At 37.5% G+C, this 21374-nt stretch overlaps 2 protein-coding genes and 1 non-coding gene across 5 annotated transcripts in view; 2 read left to right on the top strand and 1 right to left on the bottom strand.

The window, feature by feature from the left end:
- Positions 1–2286: 2286 nt before the first annotated feature.
- LOC110373034 (ADP/ATP translocase 1) lies at positions 2287–4639 on the top strand. Its single transcript, XM_021330126.3, has 4 exons — positions 2287–2758; positions 3320–3581; positions 3802–4033; positions 4221–4639. Exons 1-4 carry the CDS (start codon positions 2566–2568, stop codon positions 4461–4463), a joined length of 930 nt encoding a protein of 309 aa, XP_021185801.1. The 5' UTR covers positions 2287–2565; the 3' UTR covers positions 4464–4639.
- Positions 4640–4970: 331 nt separating this feature from the next.
- The window catches only part of Dhc1 (Dynein heavy chain 1), a 61931-nt gene continuing 45527 nt past the window's right edge, over positions 4971–21374 (bottom strand). For all 3 annotated transcript variants that reach the window (XM_021330083.3, XM_064040761.1, XM_064040827.1), the window contains 14 exons: positions 19689–20050; positions 18634–19617; positions 18051–18546; positions 11184–11826; positions 10304–11098; positions 9977–10225; positions 8337–9905; positions 8010–8178; positions 7743–7895; positions 6688–7663; positions 6451–6607; positions 5941–6093; positions 5470–5602; positions 4971–5276 (listed from right to left, as the gene is read on the bottom strand). In XM_021330083.3, coding sequence (XP_021185758.3) covers positions 5023–5276; positions 5470–5602; positions 5941–6093; positions 6451–6607; positions 6688–7663; positions 7743–7895; positions 8010–8178; positions 8337–9905; positions 9977–10225; positions 10304–11098; positions 11184–11826; positions 18051–18546; positions 18634–19617; positions 19689–20050 — 7093 coding nt within the window. In that variant the 3' untranslated portion in view covers positions 4971–5022. The remainder of the gene's footprint in view (positions 5277–5469; positions 5603–5940; positions 6094–6450; positions 6608–6687; positions 7664–7742; positions 7896–8009; positions 8179–8336; positions 9906–9976; positions 10226–10303; positions 11099–11183; positions 11827–18050; positions 18547–18633; positions 19618–19688; positions 20051–21374) is intronic.
- On the top strand, positions 13553–13626 carry Trnat-agu (transfer RNA threonine (anticodon AGU)). The gene has a single exon. It is a non-coding gene; the product is annotated as a tRNA-Thr (tRNA).

Raw genomic sequence — 21374 nt, forward strand, 5'->3', positions numbered from 1 at the left:
ACGGTGTTCTCATGAAAACGTGGCACGTAATATAATGAAGCTGATTGTGGTATACACGGGTGGAATAACAGAAGCACGTTTTCAGTACTTCAACTTCATCCGCTATCCGGGAACAATAATGGATCAAAAATAATTACATCATAATGTAGGCTTCCTAATCGTAATAGCAAAATTCCAAATAAGTTCCTCTTAGGTTGACTCTCTTTAATAAGATTATTTAAAAAATAAATAAATATAAGCCAAACCTGAGTGGAAAATAACGTGCATAGATGTCGCTAGTTAACTCAGTGTGACATTATTTGAGAATATAGGTGTCGCTACTTGGTAACCGAAGTATTCTTTTTTCTCTCTTATAACGTATGAAACCCTAGTAATTGTGCAAAAAGTCGCTACACTGACGGGAGGGGTGTAAACGCATAAGTATATTATGTACTGCCTCGTAGAGGTCGAGGCTAAAATCCTTCATGAGTCACATGACTATGTTACACGCTCCATAGAGAGATATAATTTTGTATTGTATTCTTCCAAATTGCATCTACATGCATACCTATGCGATGCTCCCGTTAACCTCATAGAATATCTTGTTCTATCGTGAAATTGTTGCCAAAATATTCGTATGCAGGTTATTCTATCCGTTCGACTTGTAAGTTACCTCAAACCGACGAAAGCCCTTAGGACGCGAATTAAACCGCAGCTAAATAAACAATTCTATCTTGTTCAGCAACATTATTGCTAGCCAAGCGGTTAGCCTACATTTTGGATCATAAAACTCTAATCTAAAACGTTTCAATCTTGTATAAGTATACCTCAAAAGTATTGGTAGATAGGTATGCTTTTTATGTACAACTAGCTTTCGCCCGCGGTTTCACCCGCGTCCCGTAGCCGGATGGTGACAAAAATCTATCCTAAAACCTTCTCCTGGGTCTAAGTTACCTCCCCTCTAATTTTCAGCCAAATCGGTCAAGCCGTTTTCATGTTATGTCGTGACAACGGAAAGCGGGTTTCATTTTTATAGATTAGATTTGAGTCTGGGATTTTATCCATGTCGAATAAAGTCGTGACTATTTCTTTCAGTTGAATGCAGCACTATGGTAGCACACATTGTGTCAACAAGGCATATCATAAGTGCGGGTCAAACTAGTTCAAATTCCGCGCCAGCCAGATCACAAGGTAGGTAAGGCTAGAATGATAAACAATAAATACATACCCATTACTTGCAATTCTATTGCTATCCGTTTACAGTAAATCCACGAATGTGAAATTATCATCGAAATTATACATAACATGACATGTTCTGACGGTTCTGACGTCATGTAATTTTTTTGTAAATGCGCAAATGGCAAATACCGAGTGAGTTCATAGATTGTAACAATAGGTAAAAGGCCTGCTTGGTATAATTTAATATCTCTTTTATGTTTTTATTTATAGAGCGGGGCTGCAACCTTCCTACTAACTACATATTATTTTTTCTTTCAGAAAAAATAAATTTACATATTTTCAGTGATACGAATAGTTGTCACCATCCTCATAACTGAAAAGTTTTCAGGCAAGGCAAGGCACACCAACAACTTATTTACAATTACTATATTATATATAAGTTAACAATTATGGTTAGTCCTGTGTAAATAAGTTAGTTACAAGTGTGCACAACGCTCACAGAGAATAGCGTGATCGGCTGTAAAAAACTTAAATACTTAAGTATTGGTCAATAAAATTAAATAAAAAACACGAATAATATAAACCCAAACACGAGGTAGTTTACATATATTATTCAGTTGTCGAGTTCCCTCGACCTTCGCCGGTCTCCGTCATCAGGTCAGCTCCAAACCATCACTGTTGAATAGTGCTATCAGGCATACACCATAGTGTCAAGTTTTTACCCTATGTATGCCTACAACTTTCGAAAGTTGTCCTTGATTTTACAGGACCTAGTAAAAGTTAGCGCATTATCAAAACACCCATCGTTTCCCTAGCCTTTTCCAACTGTTGGGATCGGCTTCTAGTCGCCCCCGATGCAGCTTGCTTGGCAGCCCGGACCTGCTGTTACCTCATCAACACAAGTACCTGGGCAACCTTGGAAGCGATAAGCTGTCTTCTGGCTTCTGAGTAACCGCGACGGCTGCCAAAGATCATAATATTTATGCCGCGGACGGTCCGTGGACGTGTGAACATCTTGTCATGACGTGTTTCGGAAGGCACGCTAAACTAGTGATATAAATACTTTTTATTATTCAAAATGCACAAACCATGGTCTCTGGTTTTGCGCAGTTTTTCTTTATTCAAACTGAGTAACACTCTTTTGTTTCCTTACAATGAAAGAATAGTTTTTCTGCCAAAACTCAAAGTGTGGAAATTTACTTGGGTTTCTACATATATGATCAAATCGGATGAAATTTCCGTCGTTTCTTATATTTAATTAAAACATGGGGGAGCAGTTATCTAGGGAACAAATAATCAAGATCCATCGTTAAGTATTGTACCGTGCCGCAAAATTTGTGTTCCTTTGTGCATTTTCACTCGCCAAGGATTTAAAGTCTCTAAGTTTAGCAAGCAATTGACTTGAAGATGGAGAAAGATAAAGATAAAGTAATTGTAGCGAAGCCAAAACGAGAGGCAGGAGCGTTCTTAAAAGATTTCCTGGCGGGCGGTATATCAGCCGCCGTGTCAAAGACCGCAGTAGCTCCAATCGAACGAGTGAAGATTCTTTTACAGGTGCAAGATGTAAATAAACAAGTCAAAAAGGATAAGAGATACAAAGGTTTGTTTATTCGCTTTGCTATTTGCTTCGGAAACAAAATTCATACGTGCCAGCTAATTGACAAGTTCACTGATTACGTAACAGTTGCGTCTTAGTAACAAATGGTAACTTTCGGTGTGGTACGAACGTTTGACCTTAATATGAAATGGTTTTGAATTTATAGGTAATAGTTTTTTTTTTTAATTATCGGCGATTTTCTACGTCTATTTGCGCTAACCTGAAATGGCTTTCAAATCATTAGTTTCTATTTTGGACACCAGCACAGCTGGGCTCGTGAGTTATGTATTCTTGTATGAGTACAAACTGCATGCAGCCTATTTAATTATTCAGTTAAATTATTTATCATACTATATTCGACTTCATGGTCGAATGTAAGGAGTATCAATGTTTTCATAAATAATATGATTATCAGGAAGGTGTTTTCCTTATTTTTTATTTTTGTTTTATGTTCATGGAACTTCAAATGGAATGGAATGAAAAAATCTATTTCATTAGTAAAAACAGTTTGGCTATTGTGCATAGTTATAGTTACAATACTAAAAAGATTTATTTGTTTAACAGGTATCATCGACGTTTTAGTACGTGTACCTAGGGAACAGGGATTCTTCTCACTATGGCGAGGCAACTTAGCAAATGTTATCCGGTACTTCCCGACACAAGCTCTAAACTTCGCCTTTAAGGACAAATACAAAAGTATGTTCCTTGGCGGTATTGATAAACACAAGCAGTTCTGGAAATACTTCGCTGGCAATCTAGCGGCTGGCGGGGCTGCCGGTGCAACTTCTATGTGTTTCGTGTACCCTCTGGATTTCGCACGAACCAGGTAAATTCCCTTCACTTCAGTCATTACTTTCTAGAATTTACTGGTATCACGCCGTATATTATGAGAAGGTCAGATAGAAATCGCTCGATGGAAAACGCTGATACTCAGCTGCAAACGTTTAGTCTGGAAGCCGACCCCAACATAGTTGGAAAAAGGATAGGCAGATGATTTACCTTCCTTTTAATATTTAAAGGGCTATAGGTCTTTTTTCTTTCGCCAGGTTAGCTGCTGATATCGGCAGAGGCAAAAACAAGCAGTTCCATGGACTGATCGACTGTCTAATGAAGACTATAAAGACAGACGGACCGTTGGGCTGGTACCGAGGCTTCGTGGTATCGGTACAGGGTATCATCATCTACCGCGCGACCTATTTCGGTTTATTTGACACTGCGAAGGCTTTTTTTCCTGACCCACACAACACTTCACTATTTTTTACTTGGGTCATTGCTCAGGTAATTGAAATCTTTGTTTTTGTCATTATAGATTTAATAATACTGGTTGCTTACTTCTATAAATGAACAGTTGAACAACTTAAAACGTTTACATTTGATGTGAAGGAAAGGCATTGTTTTGTAGATTTACCATAAGTTGATTCTTATAACTTGTGTGCAGTCAGTAATGTTGATTTGTTTGGTGCAGTCGGTGACGACATTCGCGGGTATCTGCTCGTACCCGCTGGACACGGTGCGGCGGCGAATGATGATGCAGTCGGGAGTGCCTCCCGAACAGCGGCAGTACAAGAGTACGGCGCATTGCTGGGCGGTCATTTTAAAAAATGAAGGTGGTCGTGCCTTCTTCAAAGGAGCCTTCTCCAACGTGCTAAGAGGCACAGGTGGAGCCTTCGTGCTTGTGTTGTATGATGAAATCAAGAAATTCCTATGAGTCTTAATGATAGGTGTTATAGCTGAATGTAATTAGAGTAAAGATTTCGGACCACTGCAAATATCCACGAATTAATTGGGTGGTGGGTACTTTCTATATTGTCTACTTTTTATTTATTAACGGGTTCGACTTTGGACTCGTTCGTTTAATACAGTTATATTTTAATTTTTTTGAAAGGGTTGTTTCATTTAATTTGCTGTTATAGTGCAGTTGCATAAGAAGGGCATTATGCGTCATTATACCCTTATTATACCTAGAGAAACCTTGTAACTGCATGAACTCGTGTGGTGCAGTATTCCTGTGTGTGCAGTCTAAAGTGCAACAGCAGCTACATGGAGACGGGACGCGCTAAATTTAATTAAAAGCTTGATAAGGAACAGAAAACATATCAACAACAATAAAACACAATTTTACAAAAATCAGTAGATTAGCATTATTATATGTATGTATGTATGTTGCTTGTTCTATGGTGTATGTGAAGTTTAGAAGCTAGAATAAGACGACATGTTCGTTACTTAGTTTTATTAGATTATAATTATACAATTATATTGTTTCATCTTTACTTGATATCACACAACAAAGCGACCCCCCTTAGGGTCCAATGTCTCGGGTTGCTGTCCGTTTCAAAGTCTATGGAGCCCACGTACTTAGCGTCTGTTCTCTGCGGCTTCCTATAAATTGGGCACTCGTATAAGCGTGGGTCCTTCCCCGCAGTCGTGTTGATAGCGAAGATATAGATCACAGGCATCTGCTCGTACAAAACCTTGGGCTTTGATTCGATCAGTTTGCCGGTTTTTCTGTCCAGAGACGCTCCTGAAAAGAGTAAATTAACTTGAAAATAACACTTTCGTCAATCCCCTAATTAACTACTCAGAACATTTAAACAAAGCGCAATTCTCACTACAACTTCTATCTTAGGAAATTTTATTTTCTAAAAAAAGCTGTCAAAACGTTATTTGACGATTGAAAATCGGTCCTAGAGAGGCATACCAAAATGTCCTCTAACCTTCTAAGAACAGGCCGTAGACATAAACGCCCTCCGCAGGGCCTTCGTGCACATCCTCTCTATTCAGCTTAGTGATATGGTTCTGCAGCACCACAGAGTCGAGCGCCCAACCTTTGTGGCTGCGAGTCACCTCCTGAAATACCATTACAGCGAATAGTTCTTGAACATTTCTAACTCCGTACAATAGTAACCCTTTATGCTGAAAATCTTCAAAACCACAAAGGTAAGAATTGGTGGCAACTAATGGTGGCTGGTAGCAAGTAGGTAGCAACTCACTATTTATGTATTTCGAAGGAATCGATTAGGAGCGACAGTGAGTCTGACGGTAACGCACCATAGACGTAATCAAAATCGGGTATAAATAAATTATGCCATTGAACGTATAAGGGAGCTGCAAAAGTTGTAGACAATTGGACGCGCTGGGTCGAAGGACCTGAAAGCAACGAAAACTTAACATAGCAATTACTAGACCTGTCTCATAGCTGTTAGGAATCCTTGAGGATTGAAGAAACCAGTCATCCAAAAAGCTGAAGGCCTCCCGTTCCGAAGCCATATTCTGTACTGCTGCTCGCGTTCCAATAACTCTGTATACCAGAACCCGAGTGTTGCTGACTCCCAAGATACCTGTGAAAGAAACAAAGAAAAGTATAGTTATCGGCACGAATCTTGAGCTCTGACCTACATCTGCGCAGAAGTGATTTATTAGCAAAGAACCAATCTCGAGTGACGGGTATGACGCGATGCACTGCGGGCCAATCACCGCTTTAGCCCGCTCCCTCCATACCACAAAAGGGACCCAATAAAGTACTTTTGCGCAGGTGAAGGTCAGCGCTCAAGATTCGTGCCAATGATCATAAACAATAACATTAAGTGACATCCCATAATTTTTGCGACTTCGATGTCATGAGCAATAGATACCTACAAACTTACTTTCATAGAACTGCATTTCTTAATTTGATTTAGTTATTTTTGTTAACTTACCTTGAGCCATTTTTGTGGTATACGAGCGTCATACATAGCATCCAACGACTCCCTCAGCCCTTGACTCATCACGATGGTGCCGTCAATGGCTAACTTCAGGTCACACAACGTCGAGCTCACAGTCTTCACAACTTTTTGTATCCTATCGATTTCTTGTCTGCGGAGGGGAAAATGAGCAGTAAGTTATAGGAAATTAACAACAATATGAGATTAAATCTATGTCTCGTATGGTTTTACCTCAGAAAAATATTCATAGGTAGAAACGCGCCCATCTTTTGAAGCGCTTCCCTGACCTCAAAGCTTACGTATTGTTTTGGCAGCTTCTCCAACATGTCCTCAGCCAGGCGGTATACAATACTCTCTCTAGTCTCTCCACCCTGACTGCCACCTTCTTTAGGCTGCACACTCAAGATAGTATCCAAAATATCTTTTGCACTATTTATCTGATACGTTATGTCTGCATTTCCATGTAGACCAAAGACTTCAGGAGTATCAGTCAAAGGAAGCTGATTGATGTAGTCCACGTACCCTTGAATATTCCTAGTAGTAGGTACTTTATAACCTTTGTAAAATTCAAAGCCAGGACGTAGTAATACGTCACAAAACCAAACATTTGTGAAAGTGGTAAGCAAGCGTTTATCAAAATCGTCAGTAACTCGGCCGCCGTACATCACTTCTCCAAGCATATAGCATATAGTTGGCCATGATATACCCTTTTTTGGATCGATTTCATCCAAATGGTTCTGGACAAACTGTACACTGGACGCGTAATCAGATTGATTGAACTCATACGGAATGTTCCAACCGAGAGGGCCGAACTTTCGCCTTTCTTGTACAATAGTGTGCAAAAAGGCCACAGCATAAAGAAGAGGTGGCCATTGCGATAACGAAGAATAATCAAGGGTATCTTGAGTGATGTTTTGATAGGTCCTTTTCATACTCGCTCTGATACCTTGAGGCGGTTCATTGGTGAATTTTATAGCCATTTGTAGAAGACCAATAGGAAATTCGGTGTGCACTTCTGTAGTCAGCCAAAGCCTGAATGATTCTTGGATATGTTCAGTTTCAATGAGAGCGTCCATAGCTTCTACGCAAAATGGTAGTGATAAATGTATATTTTGCAGCAACACCCAGCCACCTTCGTTCATGGAATCTGATATCATTTTCCTTGCAACGATTTCTTGACCTTGACCCATGGATACTGATTTTAAAACTGTAAATATTAAAAAAATGGGTTGAATATTTTGTTTCCAAAATGAGACAAGTACTTTGCAAAAAATATGGTGTCTTACCAATTTCTTTAGCTTTTGCTAGTGCAGCTATTTGTGCTGAAGGATCAGAACCGATGGACAATATACAAATGAGAGGAGTACGTGGTTCCGATTCCTCCCAAGTTGTTTCCAAGTTCAGGATACATCCTTCGCCATATTCAGGGCCAAGAGAATCTGAAGAATAAATAATGTTTTTATACAATGTATCTTTGAAATAAAACTTAAATTGATTGAATTGATGATTTCGATGGTATCCGTAACTGTGTATAAAATAGTAGTGTTTCTTACCAACTATGTACTTTCTTGCTTGAGATAATGTGCGATCTGGACTCCAGGATCGAATAAGCAATAGTTTCCTAAACACGTCAAGGCTTTCTTGATAACCACTAGGAAAAGGTTCTTCTTCGGGCTTAGCCTTCTCGTACCATACACGCCACTCCTTCTCATTGGATGTTATCTAGACATGACAAATTACAGTTTTAATATTATTTCGTGACATATTTGTAGCAGCATAAGTATTGTAAAAAATATTTCATATATGAAAACTCTACTTGTGAAAGTGTAATTAAAGTCATTGCCTATATTCATAAATACTGAATGAAAGTGTGTATTTACCCGAGTAAGAACGTCATTAAAAGTTTTCAGTTTACTAATTTCAACGAGGTTTAACCACGTGATATCAAGGATCCACCTGAATGGCTTGGGGGTGACGGCATTCAAGTCTAACGATGCGCCTCCTTTAATGAATGCCATGAACTCGTCGTGCGATATCAAACCACGTTGACAATCGATTTTCATTCCCAACATTAAAGTAAACAAAGCTTTATGCCTTTCATATAAGCTTCGTAGTGTAAACGCCCACACCTCATGCGTCAAATACTTCAATATAATATTTATTCTTTCTTCAGTTACATTGCTCTTTGTAGACTTGGTTATGGAATTATCAAATATATTCAAGAATTGTTTCAATGAATTCTGGTACATGAGGTTTACATTACTCATTTCTACTATTAAAAAGTATAGTATCGAGCCTCTAGCGGCTACCGCCCGAAACTCTTCCCGAGCTTTTACAATCTTTTTTTCAGTCACTTCTGCTACTTTGAGTTTTTCATTTACTTCTTCTGCTGTCGTCTTAGTTATTTGTAGCACTTGAATTAAAGCCTCATCATCCACTAGAGATCCTTCTGAAGATGTTAACCGGCAAAGCAAATTACTTTCCAACTCCTTCATACTTCGCTGATTTTTCATAACTGATTCAAATAATGCAACTCGTTCTTCTTCTAGGTCAGATTTCTCCATTAATATTACTCTACCAAGCAGCTGGTCTTCTAAGCCTCGCATTGTAACCGTAAAGTCTATAATTGACGTTTTAGCACTCACTTCTGGTGAATAAGCAGGATTAGGAAGCTTAGTTGTAATGTATAACATAAAGCCAGGCATCACGTCGCATTCCTTATCCCCGACTATCACCTTTTCTATAGAACCTGACTTGATGAAGTTCTTTTCGAGAACGTTGTCTATAACCGGATCTAATTCGACAGCAACATCTTCTATTAATAGAGGTCTACCAAGGGACAAACTGTCTTCTAAGTGTGTTCTAAAATATTTGTGATTGAGGGATGTAATCTGAAGTTCGTTAGTACTTTCTTTGTTTTTTATCCAATTCTTTCCTTGACTTTGAGGATCGACTAGTAGTGGGTACGAACTTGATTTAGTAACGATCAATGCATTTTGAACAGATAATTCATCGTTTGGAAGACCTTGCAGTGTCCATTCTGAAATAGTAGCGCTTTCTACCAACATGTTGGTGATATTCAAGTCATGTGTTACGGGTATTTTTTTACTAGTTAAAATTCCCATCCATGTGTTCAGTAAGCTATTTCTGAATTCCTGATTGTATGGACCACAATATGACAAAAATCCTGTAGCTAAAACTACATCTCCCACTAGTCTGCCGAGTTGTTCTTTGAAATCTTTACTTTGCTGTGTCCATCTTATCTTTTCACCACCCAACCCGTTAATTAGAGCAGTAGCGGCTGTCATTTTTCTTAAACAAACATTAGCTGCATCTGTCAATTGCTGTTTCTCAGATACTGCTGATTCATATTGCTCCTTCACTTTTCTTAGAGACATTTCTCGTTCTTCCAACTGACGCTCGGCTGATGCCAAGTCGTCCATAGCAACCTGTTAGAATTAACAATAAGTTATAGATTATCTTTATGAAAACATCTAGTTAATTGTAAAGAAATAAATACCTTCAGTCTAGCTTCTTGTAACAAAAGATTGGCTTTCAGAGGTAACACCTCTTTGTTCACGCTATGGAAGAAAGCCATGGCTTTGGTCCAAGACAGTAAACCAGCGACGTCACCACATACTCTCTTAGCTGTGTCCATGTTGTAATCTTCCATTTCAAAGTATGGATTCAAATGTTCCACCATCTCATTGTTAATAATGTCTTTGGGATAGTTTTGGAGTTGTAACAAAAATGTAGTGCTGGCCATCATCTGCGAAACAAACACTAAATGTGAAACAAGAAAACCAAAAAATTACTCTAGAGGATTGCAAGCTTATTCCTAGATTACCTTTAAAGATTCTGCCCACGATGGCTTAGGGCAAGGAGCAGCAGTATCCGATATCACTGGATGTAATCTTCTTTGGAAGAGAATTAACACACAGTCCATAATCCGCATGATAAGATGCGGAGGTCTGCCTAACTTTCTGACAGTAGCTATATGTGCAGGTTTAATGGTATTAAGTGCAGCTTCAGCCTCTTCTAACGCCGGTTTTGCAGCTTCCAATTTAATTTCGGCTTTCTCTTTTTCTTCGGCAATGTATGCCACTAAAGCCTCTGCTTTTTCTTTCACTATTTGTACTTGATTTTTCACAATCTCAGCTTGCATAGCCCTGTCTGTTACTTCAGTCAGCACTCGATCTGCTTTTTCTGATGCCAGAGCCAAATCTTGTTCCATTACAGCTAAATCTTTCTTTAAGACTTCCACAGATATAGATGCTTCTCGTAGTTTCTCCAGACCTGTGTCCATTCTTAAAGCACCATCACCTAACTCCTTTTGTTTCATTTGATAAATTGTTTTGTATCCGCCGATAAAGTTAAGATAAGATTTTGGTGTAACGTGAGATGAACGTCGAAATCTTTGATAATATTCTACTGACACTTGAGAGACAACATCTTGTATTGTTCCTAACACTGTCACCAGTTCTTTCTTTACTTCTTTAGTGCATTCAATTTCAAATTCAGCTAGGAAATGGTCCGCTACCGAAACTAAAGCATCTTTTGGCCAGGGTTGGAACCAGTCTATTGTGCAACCAGAAATGAGGGCAGGGAAACGCATAGCCCTATATCTGAATGCTTCGCTTACCTGAAAATCGGAAGGTGTGTAGATATTATTATTCACGAAATTAATAAATATCATTAACCCAAAAAGATACATTATTATTGCTCACCGGTGAAAAGCATAATACAACGTGGAGATTCTGGCAAGTCCTGTTCAAGAAATATTCCATTACCAATTCATTAGTCAAAGTTCTTTTCTGGTTCTCTCGTTTCATGATAGGAGTCAACTCTGAAATAATTTCATGTTGCTCGTCTTTAGTAAAGAGGTTTGATATAACGCCTGATGATAAAATATTATTAAGGTATTCTAGGAAACCTTCCTCTTTAATATCAAGGTCAGTAAATATAAACGTTGTGCCTTTTCCTTGAACACCACAAGACCTATACAGCAACTTTAGGTCTTCTAGAAAATTGCTGACGTTATATGATCTGGTTAATGCGATTTGGAAGGAGCGGTAGCCCGCTATAAACGTAGATAATTTAGTGAGGGATTGCTTCCCCGAACCGCCTACACCGACAAGCATGACATTTCCTCTAGGATGTCTTATCACTCTTGATATTTTAACCAAATGGAGCATGGCATCCGGGAAGAAGACCAAATCCATGCCGGATCCGCGGACCATTTCATTGAATTGTGCCAGAAACATGTCGAGGCGTTCTCGAAGCTCCGCATAGTCGAAAACAGGCTCATACACCTTGGGCAGTTCCATGTCTGTGTCTTCTCCCTCCTCGCCGGTCGGCTCTGGAGCATCTCTGTAACAAACAAAGGACTAACGAGGAAAGGAAGGATATGACTACAGATATAACCAAGAAAAAAGAAAACTTATTACTTTGAGAATTTTACAAAGACTCTTTCACTGAGATAATTAAGCCCTATTATTAACTCTTTGAATGTTATCTGCGGTGGTATCCAAGCAATGCGGGCGATGCCGCTTAGAATGCACGAATGCAAACATACACAAGCATCTAAAGCTACCGCTAATTATATCATGCAGTTTAATATCATATCTCAGTTTATGTAAGATCCGTCGAGAACTACCGTGATCGTCATGTTTGTGCGTCGTGAGTTCGAGCCCCACAAAAGTCATTCTCGTAAATTTACATCCCACCCAAAACAAAAATGTGAAAGACTGCCAAGTTCGATAATATGGGAATGCTTCGCCTATAAAAGAAGTGAGATCTGAATAAGTACCAAGTTCCATACACATACCTCAGTTAAAAATAGTTACTTTTTAATGATGTTACTTGGCAAGTTTTCATACACCTTGTTATAAACCTACTAAAAGCAATGAATCAAGTATTTAATTTTCTATTAAAACTTGCCAAGTAATCATCATTAAAAAGTAACTATTTTTAACTGAGGTATGTGTATGGAACTTGGTACTTATTCAGATCTCACTTCTTTTATAGGCGAAGCATTCCCATATTATCGAACTTGGCAGTCTTTCACATTTTTGTTTTGGGTGGGATTTCATTTATTTTTGTAAGGTTGTTTATTTTATTTTTTTCTTATGATGAAGTTAGTTAAAGAAATGTCTCATTTATACTATCTTTTAGATTTTTTAATATGCACTTTGTTTCTTACAAAGAAATGAACTAGATTAACTATGACTAGATTTACCAACTGACTGACATGACATGTTATCATATATTATGTTCGTGGATCAAAGTTACACATTCGTTATTTTCGAAAGTGATTCACACTTGGCCGTTTTCAGATTTTTACTATACTTTGACTAAATACAAACCTTTGTACCATTCGAAGATATAATATATAAATATAGATAAATTTAGTTCGTTTTAGTTCCTTAGGGGTATAAATTTACACCGGGTATAAAACACCTTCATTATTTTGAAACCGACTCACACTTGGCCATTTTCAGATTTTTCCCTTTACCTTGACATAAAGACCTACCTCCATGCCAAATTTCAAGTCAATACGACCATTGGAAGTGGTCTAGGTTTTTGATGAGTGAGTCAGTGAATCAGTGAATAAGTGAATAAGTGAATAAGTGAATCAGTGAATCAGTGTATAGTAAAAATAGCGATTTTCTGACGTCAATATCTCAAGACCTACAATAGGTATGTTAATGAAATTTTGTATTTTAGATAAGTGAGGGGGTCTCAACAGATACTAGAAATTTGATATGCGTAAATAAAATAGATTTTGAGTTACAGGGGGGTCGAATTTGGCCCGAAATGGTTCGTGTAATATAACCCACGGCCGGTGAGTCGCCTTTTTTGCTCGAACTTGGCGGACACACTGCCGTGTGTCTAGATCTACTGGGTTAGAGGACACCGGTGACAACTTTTTACCACATAGCAGTCAACGGTTTAACTAATTACCAAACAAAAAGTTGTTATAAACACTCTACGAAATTACCAGCAAAGAATTAATTATGAAACATGATTTTTGGAGTGAAATGCAATCGAGGTCATCTAGTAAAGGGTTGTTCGCAATTCCACACATGAGATTGTGGGCCCATTGGCTTGGTTTTTTAGAGCGTCGCGCTAGTAACGCGAAGGTCGAGGGTTCGAATCCCTCATTGGTCAGTTTACCTTAACTTCCCTCATTTTACCTTCAATTTTACGAATGTTACCATTTCTTACAACATAATGTGCCTTTGCATTCGCTGAATACAAAAAGCTTTGTTGCTCATAGTGGTTATAATGGGATTCGTGCATTAAATACTTTGTATATCAAAAAAGTAGTTGGAATGAAGAAATAAAAAAAAACATCACGAAAAAGGCACTCAATAATGAATGGGTAGTAAAATCAGCAATCACACATTTTATACTTTCAATTAAATTAACAGGCAGCTTTCAGAAAAGGGTTGCAACCACCTTCCGACGCGTGATACCGAAAAGAACACTTTTTTAAACACTTCTTTATTTTTTCACTACTGTTTTGATGTATTTAAATAAATTACCATTAAATATTATGTATAAACATAGTGTTTGCTCTTCTAAACTAATGAAAAATCTTATTAAAAAAAACAGAGGTCGATAAAGAATTCTAACCAAGAAGGCTTAAAATAAGCCGCGCCCTAAAAGTAGCACATGCACAATTTCCAGATTATAAGGCTGAAAAACCTGGAAAAAATATTTTATACATTTATTTAGCTTTTCTTTTTCATTTCCTAATATAATTTACACGGATTTTCTTGAAAAAGATCCGGTGTTGTAGAACAAATTGACTGTGTTAAAAACCAACACACTACGTACGACAGTCGGTACTTACGAAGTGCTCGGTAGTGCCCGAGCACCAAAGTTGCACTTCTTTGTACTAGGGAAACATAGCAAGCCAAGAGCCAAGTCTACAAGGCAGTCCCGTTGTAGAAAAGCTCCCTCTAGTCTGACTAGGGTAGTGATATTAAAGCAATCGCTTTTCCTCCCTACTACGAGGGTGTTATTCAACGGTAAATTGTTCGTTAAACGTTCCACAGATGGCGCGGATGAATTTTGTTCGTGACCAGAATATCATAAAAAAAGGATATGAAATGTTACGATTTTAATAACAGTTGTTGTTATTAAAATGCAACAATAAAGCCACTTCGTGAGATCCTTCTAAAACAGTAAGTCATGGATGAAATACAAAAAAATATATGTTTCACACTAATTTATTATAACGGCAATTATAGCTCAGTAAAATTAGCAGGAGTTAGAATGAAATATCGAAGTGACACGTGATTTACACACCTACACATGAACTACAATTTAAACCCTTTAGTTAGGGGGAAGAAGTCCTAGAATATGTCCTCAATTACTATACGCATAGCATAAAGTATTTTCTGTGTAGTTTATATTTCTAGTGAATTCAGAATTAGGCTGAAGAAGTTAAAATATTCCTATTGTACTCGGTCTTTGCGTATTCTCCACCCTCTGTTGCAAACGATACTATGTCCAAAAATATTTTTGATTGACTTGTAGATATTTTTACGCTTTACTCTCAAGGATGAGTAATTTTAACTAAATGAATCCAGATATTTGTAACCTTTTAATTATAACATACGACGCGGATGAGATCTTATGATTCTTTTGAGGGAACGTTGACGACGCCAAAACGTAGGTTTTTACAAGTTTGAATCTATTATTACCTTTAATTTTGAGGTTTGGCACTCATTTTATGGGGCTAGAATATTGTTGCTTCAGATAAATAATGTACTTAAGCTATATAAATATTTTGACCTATTTTATTTTACAATAAATAAATATATTTATATGCTAGGTACATAAATCTAAGCTCCTATTGAGTTCTGTAGTGCTAGTCCTGATACTACGCGTTACGCGCTTCGTGACCGTGGAAATGTTTCAAGGCCGTTCTTACGCTACAGCCGTAGTAAATAAACAAACAAGCCTTACCATGTTATGCAATGAGACCTTAGTAAATAAAGCTATTGAAAACGTAGGAACAGGATTACCTAACGCGCAAAGTTTGGAATATCTTACCCATTATTAGGTTTTCCCAACCTTGCGAAATGGCAAAAAATTGATTCGAGGATATAAAAATACAATACCTATTTGACGACAGCATAATAATTCAATTTCTATTTGGCTTATACCACCAAAGAAGTATTTATGTAACAAAAAGTACAGTAATACTTCAAAACAACGTGATGTTAGGATGGCACCGCCCTTACAATACTCGTGCTACGTTCAGTAGCAATCTGACGCTCAGAGCACGTGGACTGCTCACTGTTGCGCTTGCGTCAAACCACAAAGTCAGCGCGAGTCTGACTTTGGGTACTAGGAGCCCAGGAAACGAAAGGAAATCAACTGGAAAACGGCTGTGTTCAACACGCTACAAGTGTTGCTTTGTGTTGAACAAAATTGAACTTCGTAATGACAGAGATACGTTTTAAAATTGCCTGCTTTTCGAAGGACCCCAGTAAAAAAATGGTTCTATTTTTTGGCTTGGTTACAATAGGTTTTGTTTAAATATTATTTTTCTAAATCAGGACTTATGTATTTTTTATGAATTAAACTTACACTGAAATAATCGAAGAATATGAATGTATTCTATTTATTGGCCAAATACCAAAGCAATTCAATGTAGTACCACTGTACAATGTATACAGAACCGGTTAATCAAATCGTATTTAGGTATCAATTAATCAAGCTTTTACGTTCTAAATCATTAATATAATCATGTCAGACTGTAATTAAAATTCAAAATTAGAAACATTAATTTCAATGTTCTTTTACTTTTCAAGTGTTGATTTATTTTTCAACAAAATCTGTACATAATATTTTGAAATAAACAAAATCTATATTTACATAAAAAAGTTTTTTCAAGTTAATTATTCTTATTTAATTATTCTCTTTTCCTTTTAAATTGAATATGGCAATCACAAAATAATAATCTGCTACGAGACTTCAATGTTGTAGCAGTGACGTCATCGGCTACGACGTAGCTACTGCTCATTTTGCCACATATTGTGTTTCTGATCACCAGTGTATTTTATAAACCAGTATGATGATGGGTATCTTATCTTTAGCATTTCCGGTTGTTTTTTAGCTTGTCGATCACTTAGTAACTTCTATAGATTAAAAAAAATAGTATTGGATAATTGTCTTTACTAATATTATAAAGAGGAAAACTTTGTTTGTTTGTTTGTAATGGATAAACTCAAAAACTACTGGACCGATTTTAAATATTCTTTCACCATTAGAAAGCTATATTATCTGCGAGTAACATAAGCTATATTTTATCCCGGTGCTGGCAGTAGCGCCCACGGGACGCGGGTGATACCGTATACGTACGTTATACGTTGATTAAAAATGTAATCACTTAAAAAAATATGCTGTATTTACACTTTACGTGCTACTGCTGCCAGCCCTCAAAGTATGAATGAAAATGATATGACGTAAGAAATGCAACCCATCCTCCCGATTGCATGTGAATAAATTGGATCTATTGCTATCGCGAGCTCTCTTTCTGGTATATGGCTTTCGCAGGAGTGCACACAGATGAATTTGTTTTGTTGCAATTTACAAACACGTGCAGAGGTAACAAACACATTCTAACATCCATGATGTCCTGGTGACTAGGGACTATGAATATTTTTTCTCGTTTGATGCGGAACCATCTGATATTTTTGGAAATAAAGCGCCGCGCAGTGCTTGTGCCTATGATACTGATAACTGAAATAAACATCGGCAAAATATCGGTTTATAATTGTGTTTATAACCGGTTTATAATATATAATCATAATCGGTTTATCATAGATTGTCTTCAAATAAAGATAAGTCTCGACCGTAAAACATCATGTACATGAACAGAATTTTTAAATCTTTGTTTCTGTATCAATTTTATTTTACGATGAGATAGGATGTCCATTAGAAAGTTACACCGAGAAAGTTCTTAGAGTATTTTAATGCTTCACAAACTATCTGGTTTTACAATTACGATTGAAGATAAGGTTCCCCCGCTCAATAAGTAGAAAGATTTCGCTTACTGCGAGAAAAGGGTTCATTCTTTAGCTGCATTAGAAATACACATGATGAGTTCAAACATTAAGGTTAATTTAGATACATATAATTATGGTACCAGATTAAAATAAAGTATTTTTACATGTCCGTACTGAGTGAAAAAGACCACGCTTTACAAGTTAAAGCTGCAATGGATGAACTACATATGTATAAATCAATGGCTGAGACTTAAAATACCAGGAGAATATAAATTAAGAGGCGGTGCACCTAGCATACGTCACAGCATCCATATCATAGGTACCTGTATATCAGTGCATCCCGATCGTTATTTATAGAGTGTAATGCTAGGAGATCATAGGTCATAGCAGGTCACACATTACTACTACTGTGACGTAAGTAGGTTTCACTTTCTATATAATTCACGTCACGTGGCAGGGGTCATCGCCCTACAGAACTATAGGTACACTCCACACTTCAAATCACATTTTCCTCTTGTGTTTAACTTAACACTACATGATAACATATCTTAGAGAGACTAGTCTCACCTCATAAAATCCACAAAAACAGGTTCTTTGTCCAACATCATCTTCTTGTACTCCGTACCTAGAACCTCTTCAGTTATGTCATACATGGCTTTGTTAAACCAGTCCTTATCCTTTTCATGAGTGAAACGGTCGGAGAAGACTCTCGAAAATTCATGTTTCCATAAAAGCATTAAGCATTTTTCCGACTCAATCACAGTTGGCAGAGTTCCTACCATTCCTTGCCAAACCCGTGATAGATCTCGCAAAGAAAATACGTAGTGGAATTTAGCTGGAGTTGGTAATAAGTTAGCTCTAGTCCTCGCCCAGAGTTCTCTCGTCAAAGGAATAACTTTCTTAATGAGTTGTCTCACTTCGGAAGCAAAGCCTCGTTTAGCATTGTAGTGTCCCTCTCCGATGACTTTGAAGATTTTGTCTATAGAATCGTTGTTGGGAAGTGGACAATTAAATATGGAGAACTGGCGTTTCAATCGAGCTGGAATGTCATTTCTCCCACCACCTGTAAAAATGTTTTAATTATTTGTTTGATATGCTAATATAAGAACATAGAATGTTGAATGATCTGATCTTATTTTAATATACATACCAGGTTGACCCATGGCAGCAAGAAACAGTATATCAATGACAGTAGTAAAGTCACCAGGTTTCTCAAGACTATAGAACCCGTTCATACCCATGGTTTGCCTCACTATTTCATTTGTGATCTGATCCCCCCACTCGTTAATCTGTGGTAAATTAATATCGTCAATGAACACTAACATTTTCTTTCCACCTGGAGGCCCAAATGTCATACCGCTGCGTTTCTCCACGTAACTTTCTATTGTTTTTTGGAACTGGTATGGGCTCGTGGCTGAAGAGAAATTGAACGATCGTCCTATGAACTGTTCTGGATTACAGTTCTTCATGTATGCTTTCATCATCACCGTTTTAGCTGATCCTTGCTCGCCCAGTAGTAGTACTGCTTTGCCTTGTTTGGCAATACAATGGATCAAGTAATTGATTCGTACGTTGTCGACAATCGGCACCAAAATGCTTGCGTAATCCGGTGTGGCGGTGTCAGGATATTGATAGTGCATCATCAAGTCGTCCCACAGCTCCCACTTGCCGGGATGTTTCACAAAGAAGTCAAAAACTATACAGGGTTTATTGTTCGGGTGTTTCGGGAAGTCCAGCATATCACTAAACTTTTTCCTCAAATATGTGTCAAATCGTTTTCTATCTTCGGTTTCCAGTAAAGAGCCAAACCCCCATACAAGACTAAATACGTAGACTTTATGAAGGTGTTCAGGTGTAAACAGTATGATTTCTTCGCCTTTATCTTTTTCCTCTTCATCGTCATCACCATTTAAAGACTTATTGCCTGAAGGGTCCTCTGTTTCTATTACTTGTGGAGGCACCAGTCCTTCTAGCAAGTTCAGCATTTGTGCAATAATATTACTTTGTAGGACGCGCATACTGAAAGAAAGATTTTGTGTGCACCATGTGTACGTGACTGGAAAGGTTTCTTCGAAGAGTGGAGTGTAAACTTCATTTTCACGTGGTGAACGTGTTTTGAGCCAAGCACGTAGCACTGAAAACAAGAAAAATAAATTGAGTAAATAAAAACATTACAAGAAAACGTCACATCTATAAAAAATATACCTGGGTCCCAAGTCAATCCTGAGGAGCTCATGTAAACCATGCCATTTCTAGATACAGTAGCTGGTGATGCATTATCAATATTTTCCGGTTCAAATATAATCTTGGAAGTTGGAGACATTGTGAGACGATCACCATTGGCCAAGGTTAAAGTTTTGTTATCATCTAGTACGGAGTTCAAGTTCTCGATCCATATGCTGTCTACTGGTCCATCTAAGACGAGCCAAATGTGCTCGCCTGTTCTTATTTTGAGAGTTTTACGCCAAAGAGCCGAGAATATTCCGTCAGTCCAGTCATTGGTGGCGACGTCTAATCGGCCGAACATCTGAGCTGCTGTAATTGCCTTGGGATTCATTCGCATTTCCCTGTTAACAAAAATATTGTGAGAGTTAGTATAGTTAAGTTCAGTGGCAATAATTATGACATAATATACCGTTATTGACAATGGACGTGTCATCAAATCTATGGACTTTGTTTTCTTAAGAGTATCAATTATGTTTCTTTTTCTTTTTCTTGTGATACAAATAAAGATAAAGGTATAGTTTTGAAAACGTCTACAATGTTTAGTTTTTAATTATAGGTAAATAATTTCAGTTCATTTATTCTGTAGGTTCTAGTAAATTAGGTAGGAGTTCGCTGACCGCTCACTCGTTCCGTGTAAGTGTTATGCAGATGTGCGTCAAGTTGTATGTTGGTGTGCGAATAAGTGAAAGTAAATTATAGGAGTACTTCGTGAAATACATGAATTCCTAGTAAAAAGCATACATGGAATGCATTTTCATTCCGTTCTTAGTAAGCGCTTTTGCATCCTACGCTTTCCTTTCAGCTTTGATATACTTAAGTGATGTAGCTTTTTGATTTTTAGATTGTTCTATACGTATTTAACTATCAAATCTTACTCCATCTTAACATGCAAAACACAAAAAGTATAATTTTGTAGAATGTGAAAGATTTCATAAACTAAATTGATAATTTCAAAGTATTTTGGCTGAAAATAGCTTCCAAAACCTACTAAAATCGTTGCCAATCGAACTTCAGCAAGGCCTCTAAAGCCACGTTAAAGTTTCAGACTACCTAAATGAAATGCTATATCTGTTACTGGTATACGTATGATTCATTGCGCACCATGGATGAACTAGAATGCGCAAAGGAGGATGAGACACGAGGAGACCAGAAAACTCAAGGAGTTCATTGAAACAAACCTCTCTCCTGTAAAAGTACCTACCTATATACAACACAGTTGCACACATGCATTTTCTGTTTCGACTGATAGTCAGAAGCACACATTTCTATCCAGACCACGTGCACTTTTCTGAAATGCGCCTGCGTAGAATGTTTTATGGGAATTCAGTTCACTAGGAAACTATAAATGATAAAGAGAATAACTGCATACATATGTACTTATAATACTCCTATAACAGGCTTTCACAATGAAACCCTAATTCATAATCTTAGATCAAAAACTCAAAAACTGAACTTATGGGAAGTCTCACTAGTTATCACACAAATCACGCTGTAATTTTACAAATACATTTGCGACTTTCTCATGGTCTACGCGAGTTCCCTGGTATATATCGTGGACAGCGACGCCGACGGCAAAGACCTCTTGATTCCAAATAAATCCCTAATGTGATTCACTATTAAGAGCTTGGAATAACCCACTTCATACTACGTAAAATATTTTTTAAA

Source organism: Helicoverpa armigera, chromosome 1, assembly GCF_030705265.1.
Source record: "Helicoverpa armigera isolate CAAS_96S chromosome 1, ASM3070526v1, whole genome shotgun sequence".
Lineage (NCBI taxonomy): Eukaryota > Metazoa > Arthropoda > Insecta > Lepidoptera > Noctuidae > Helicoverpa > Helicoverpa armigera.

What these genes read in the sequence shown, in the direction of transcription:
- LOC110373034 (XM_021330126.3), top strand. Translation starts at nt 2,566, where the DNA reads ATGGAGAAAGATAAAGATAAAGTAATTGTAGCGAAGCCAAAACGAGAG. An exon ending in CTGGATTTCGCACGAACCAG is followed by an intron (nt 3,582 to 3,801) that starts GTAAATTCCCTT and finishes TTCTTTCGCCAG; the next exon opens with GTTAGCTGCTGATATCGGCA. An exon ending in TTACTTGGGTCATTGCTCAG is followed by an intron (nt 4,034 to 4,220) that starts GTAATTGAAATC and finishes TGTTTGGTGCAG; the next exon opens with TCGGTGACGACATTCGCGGG.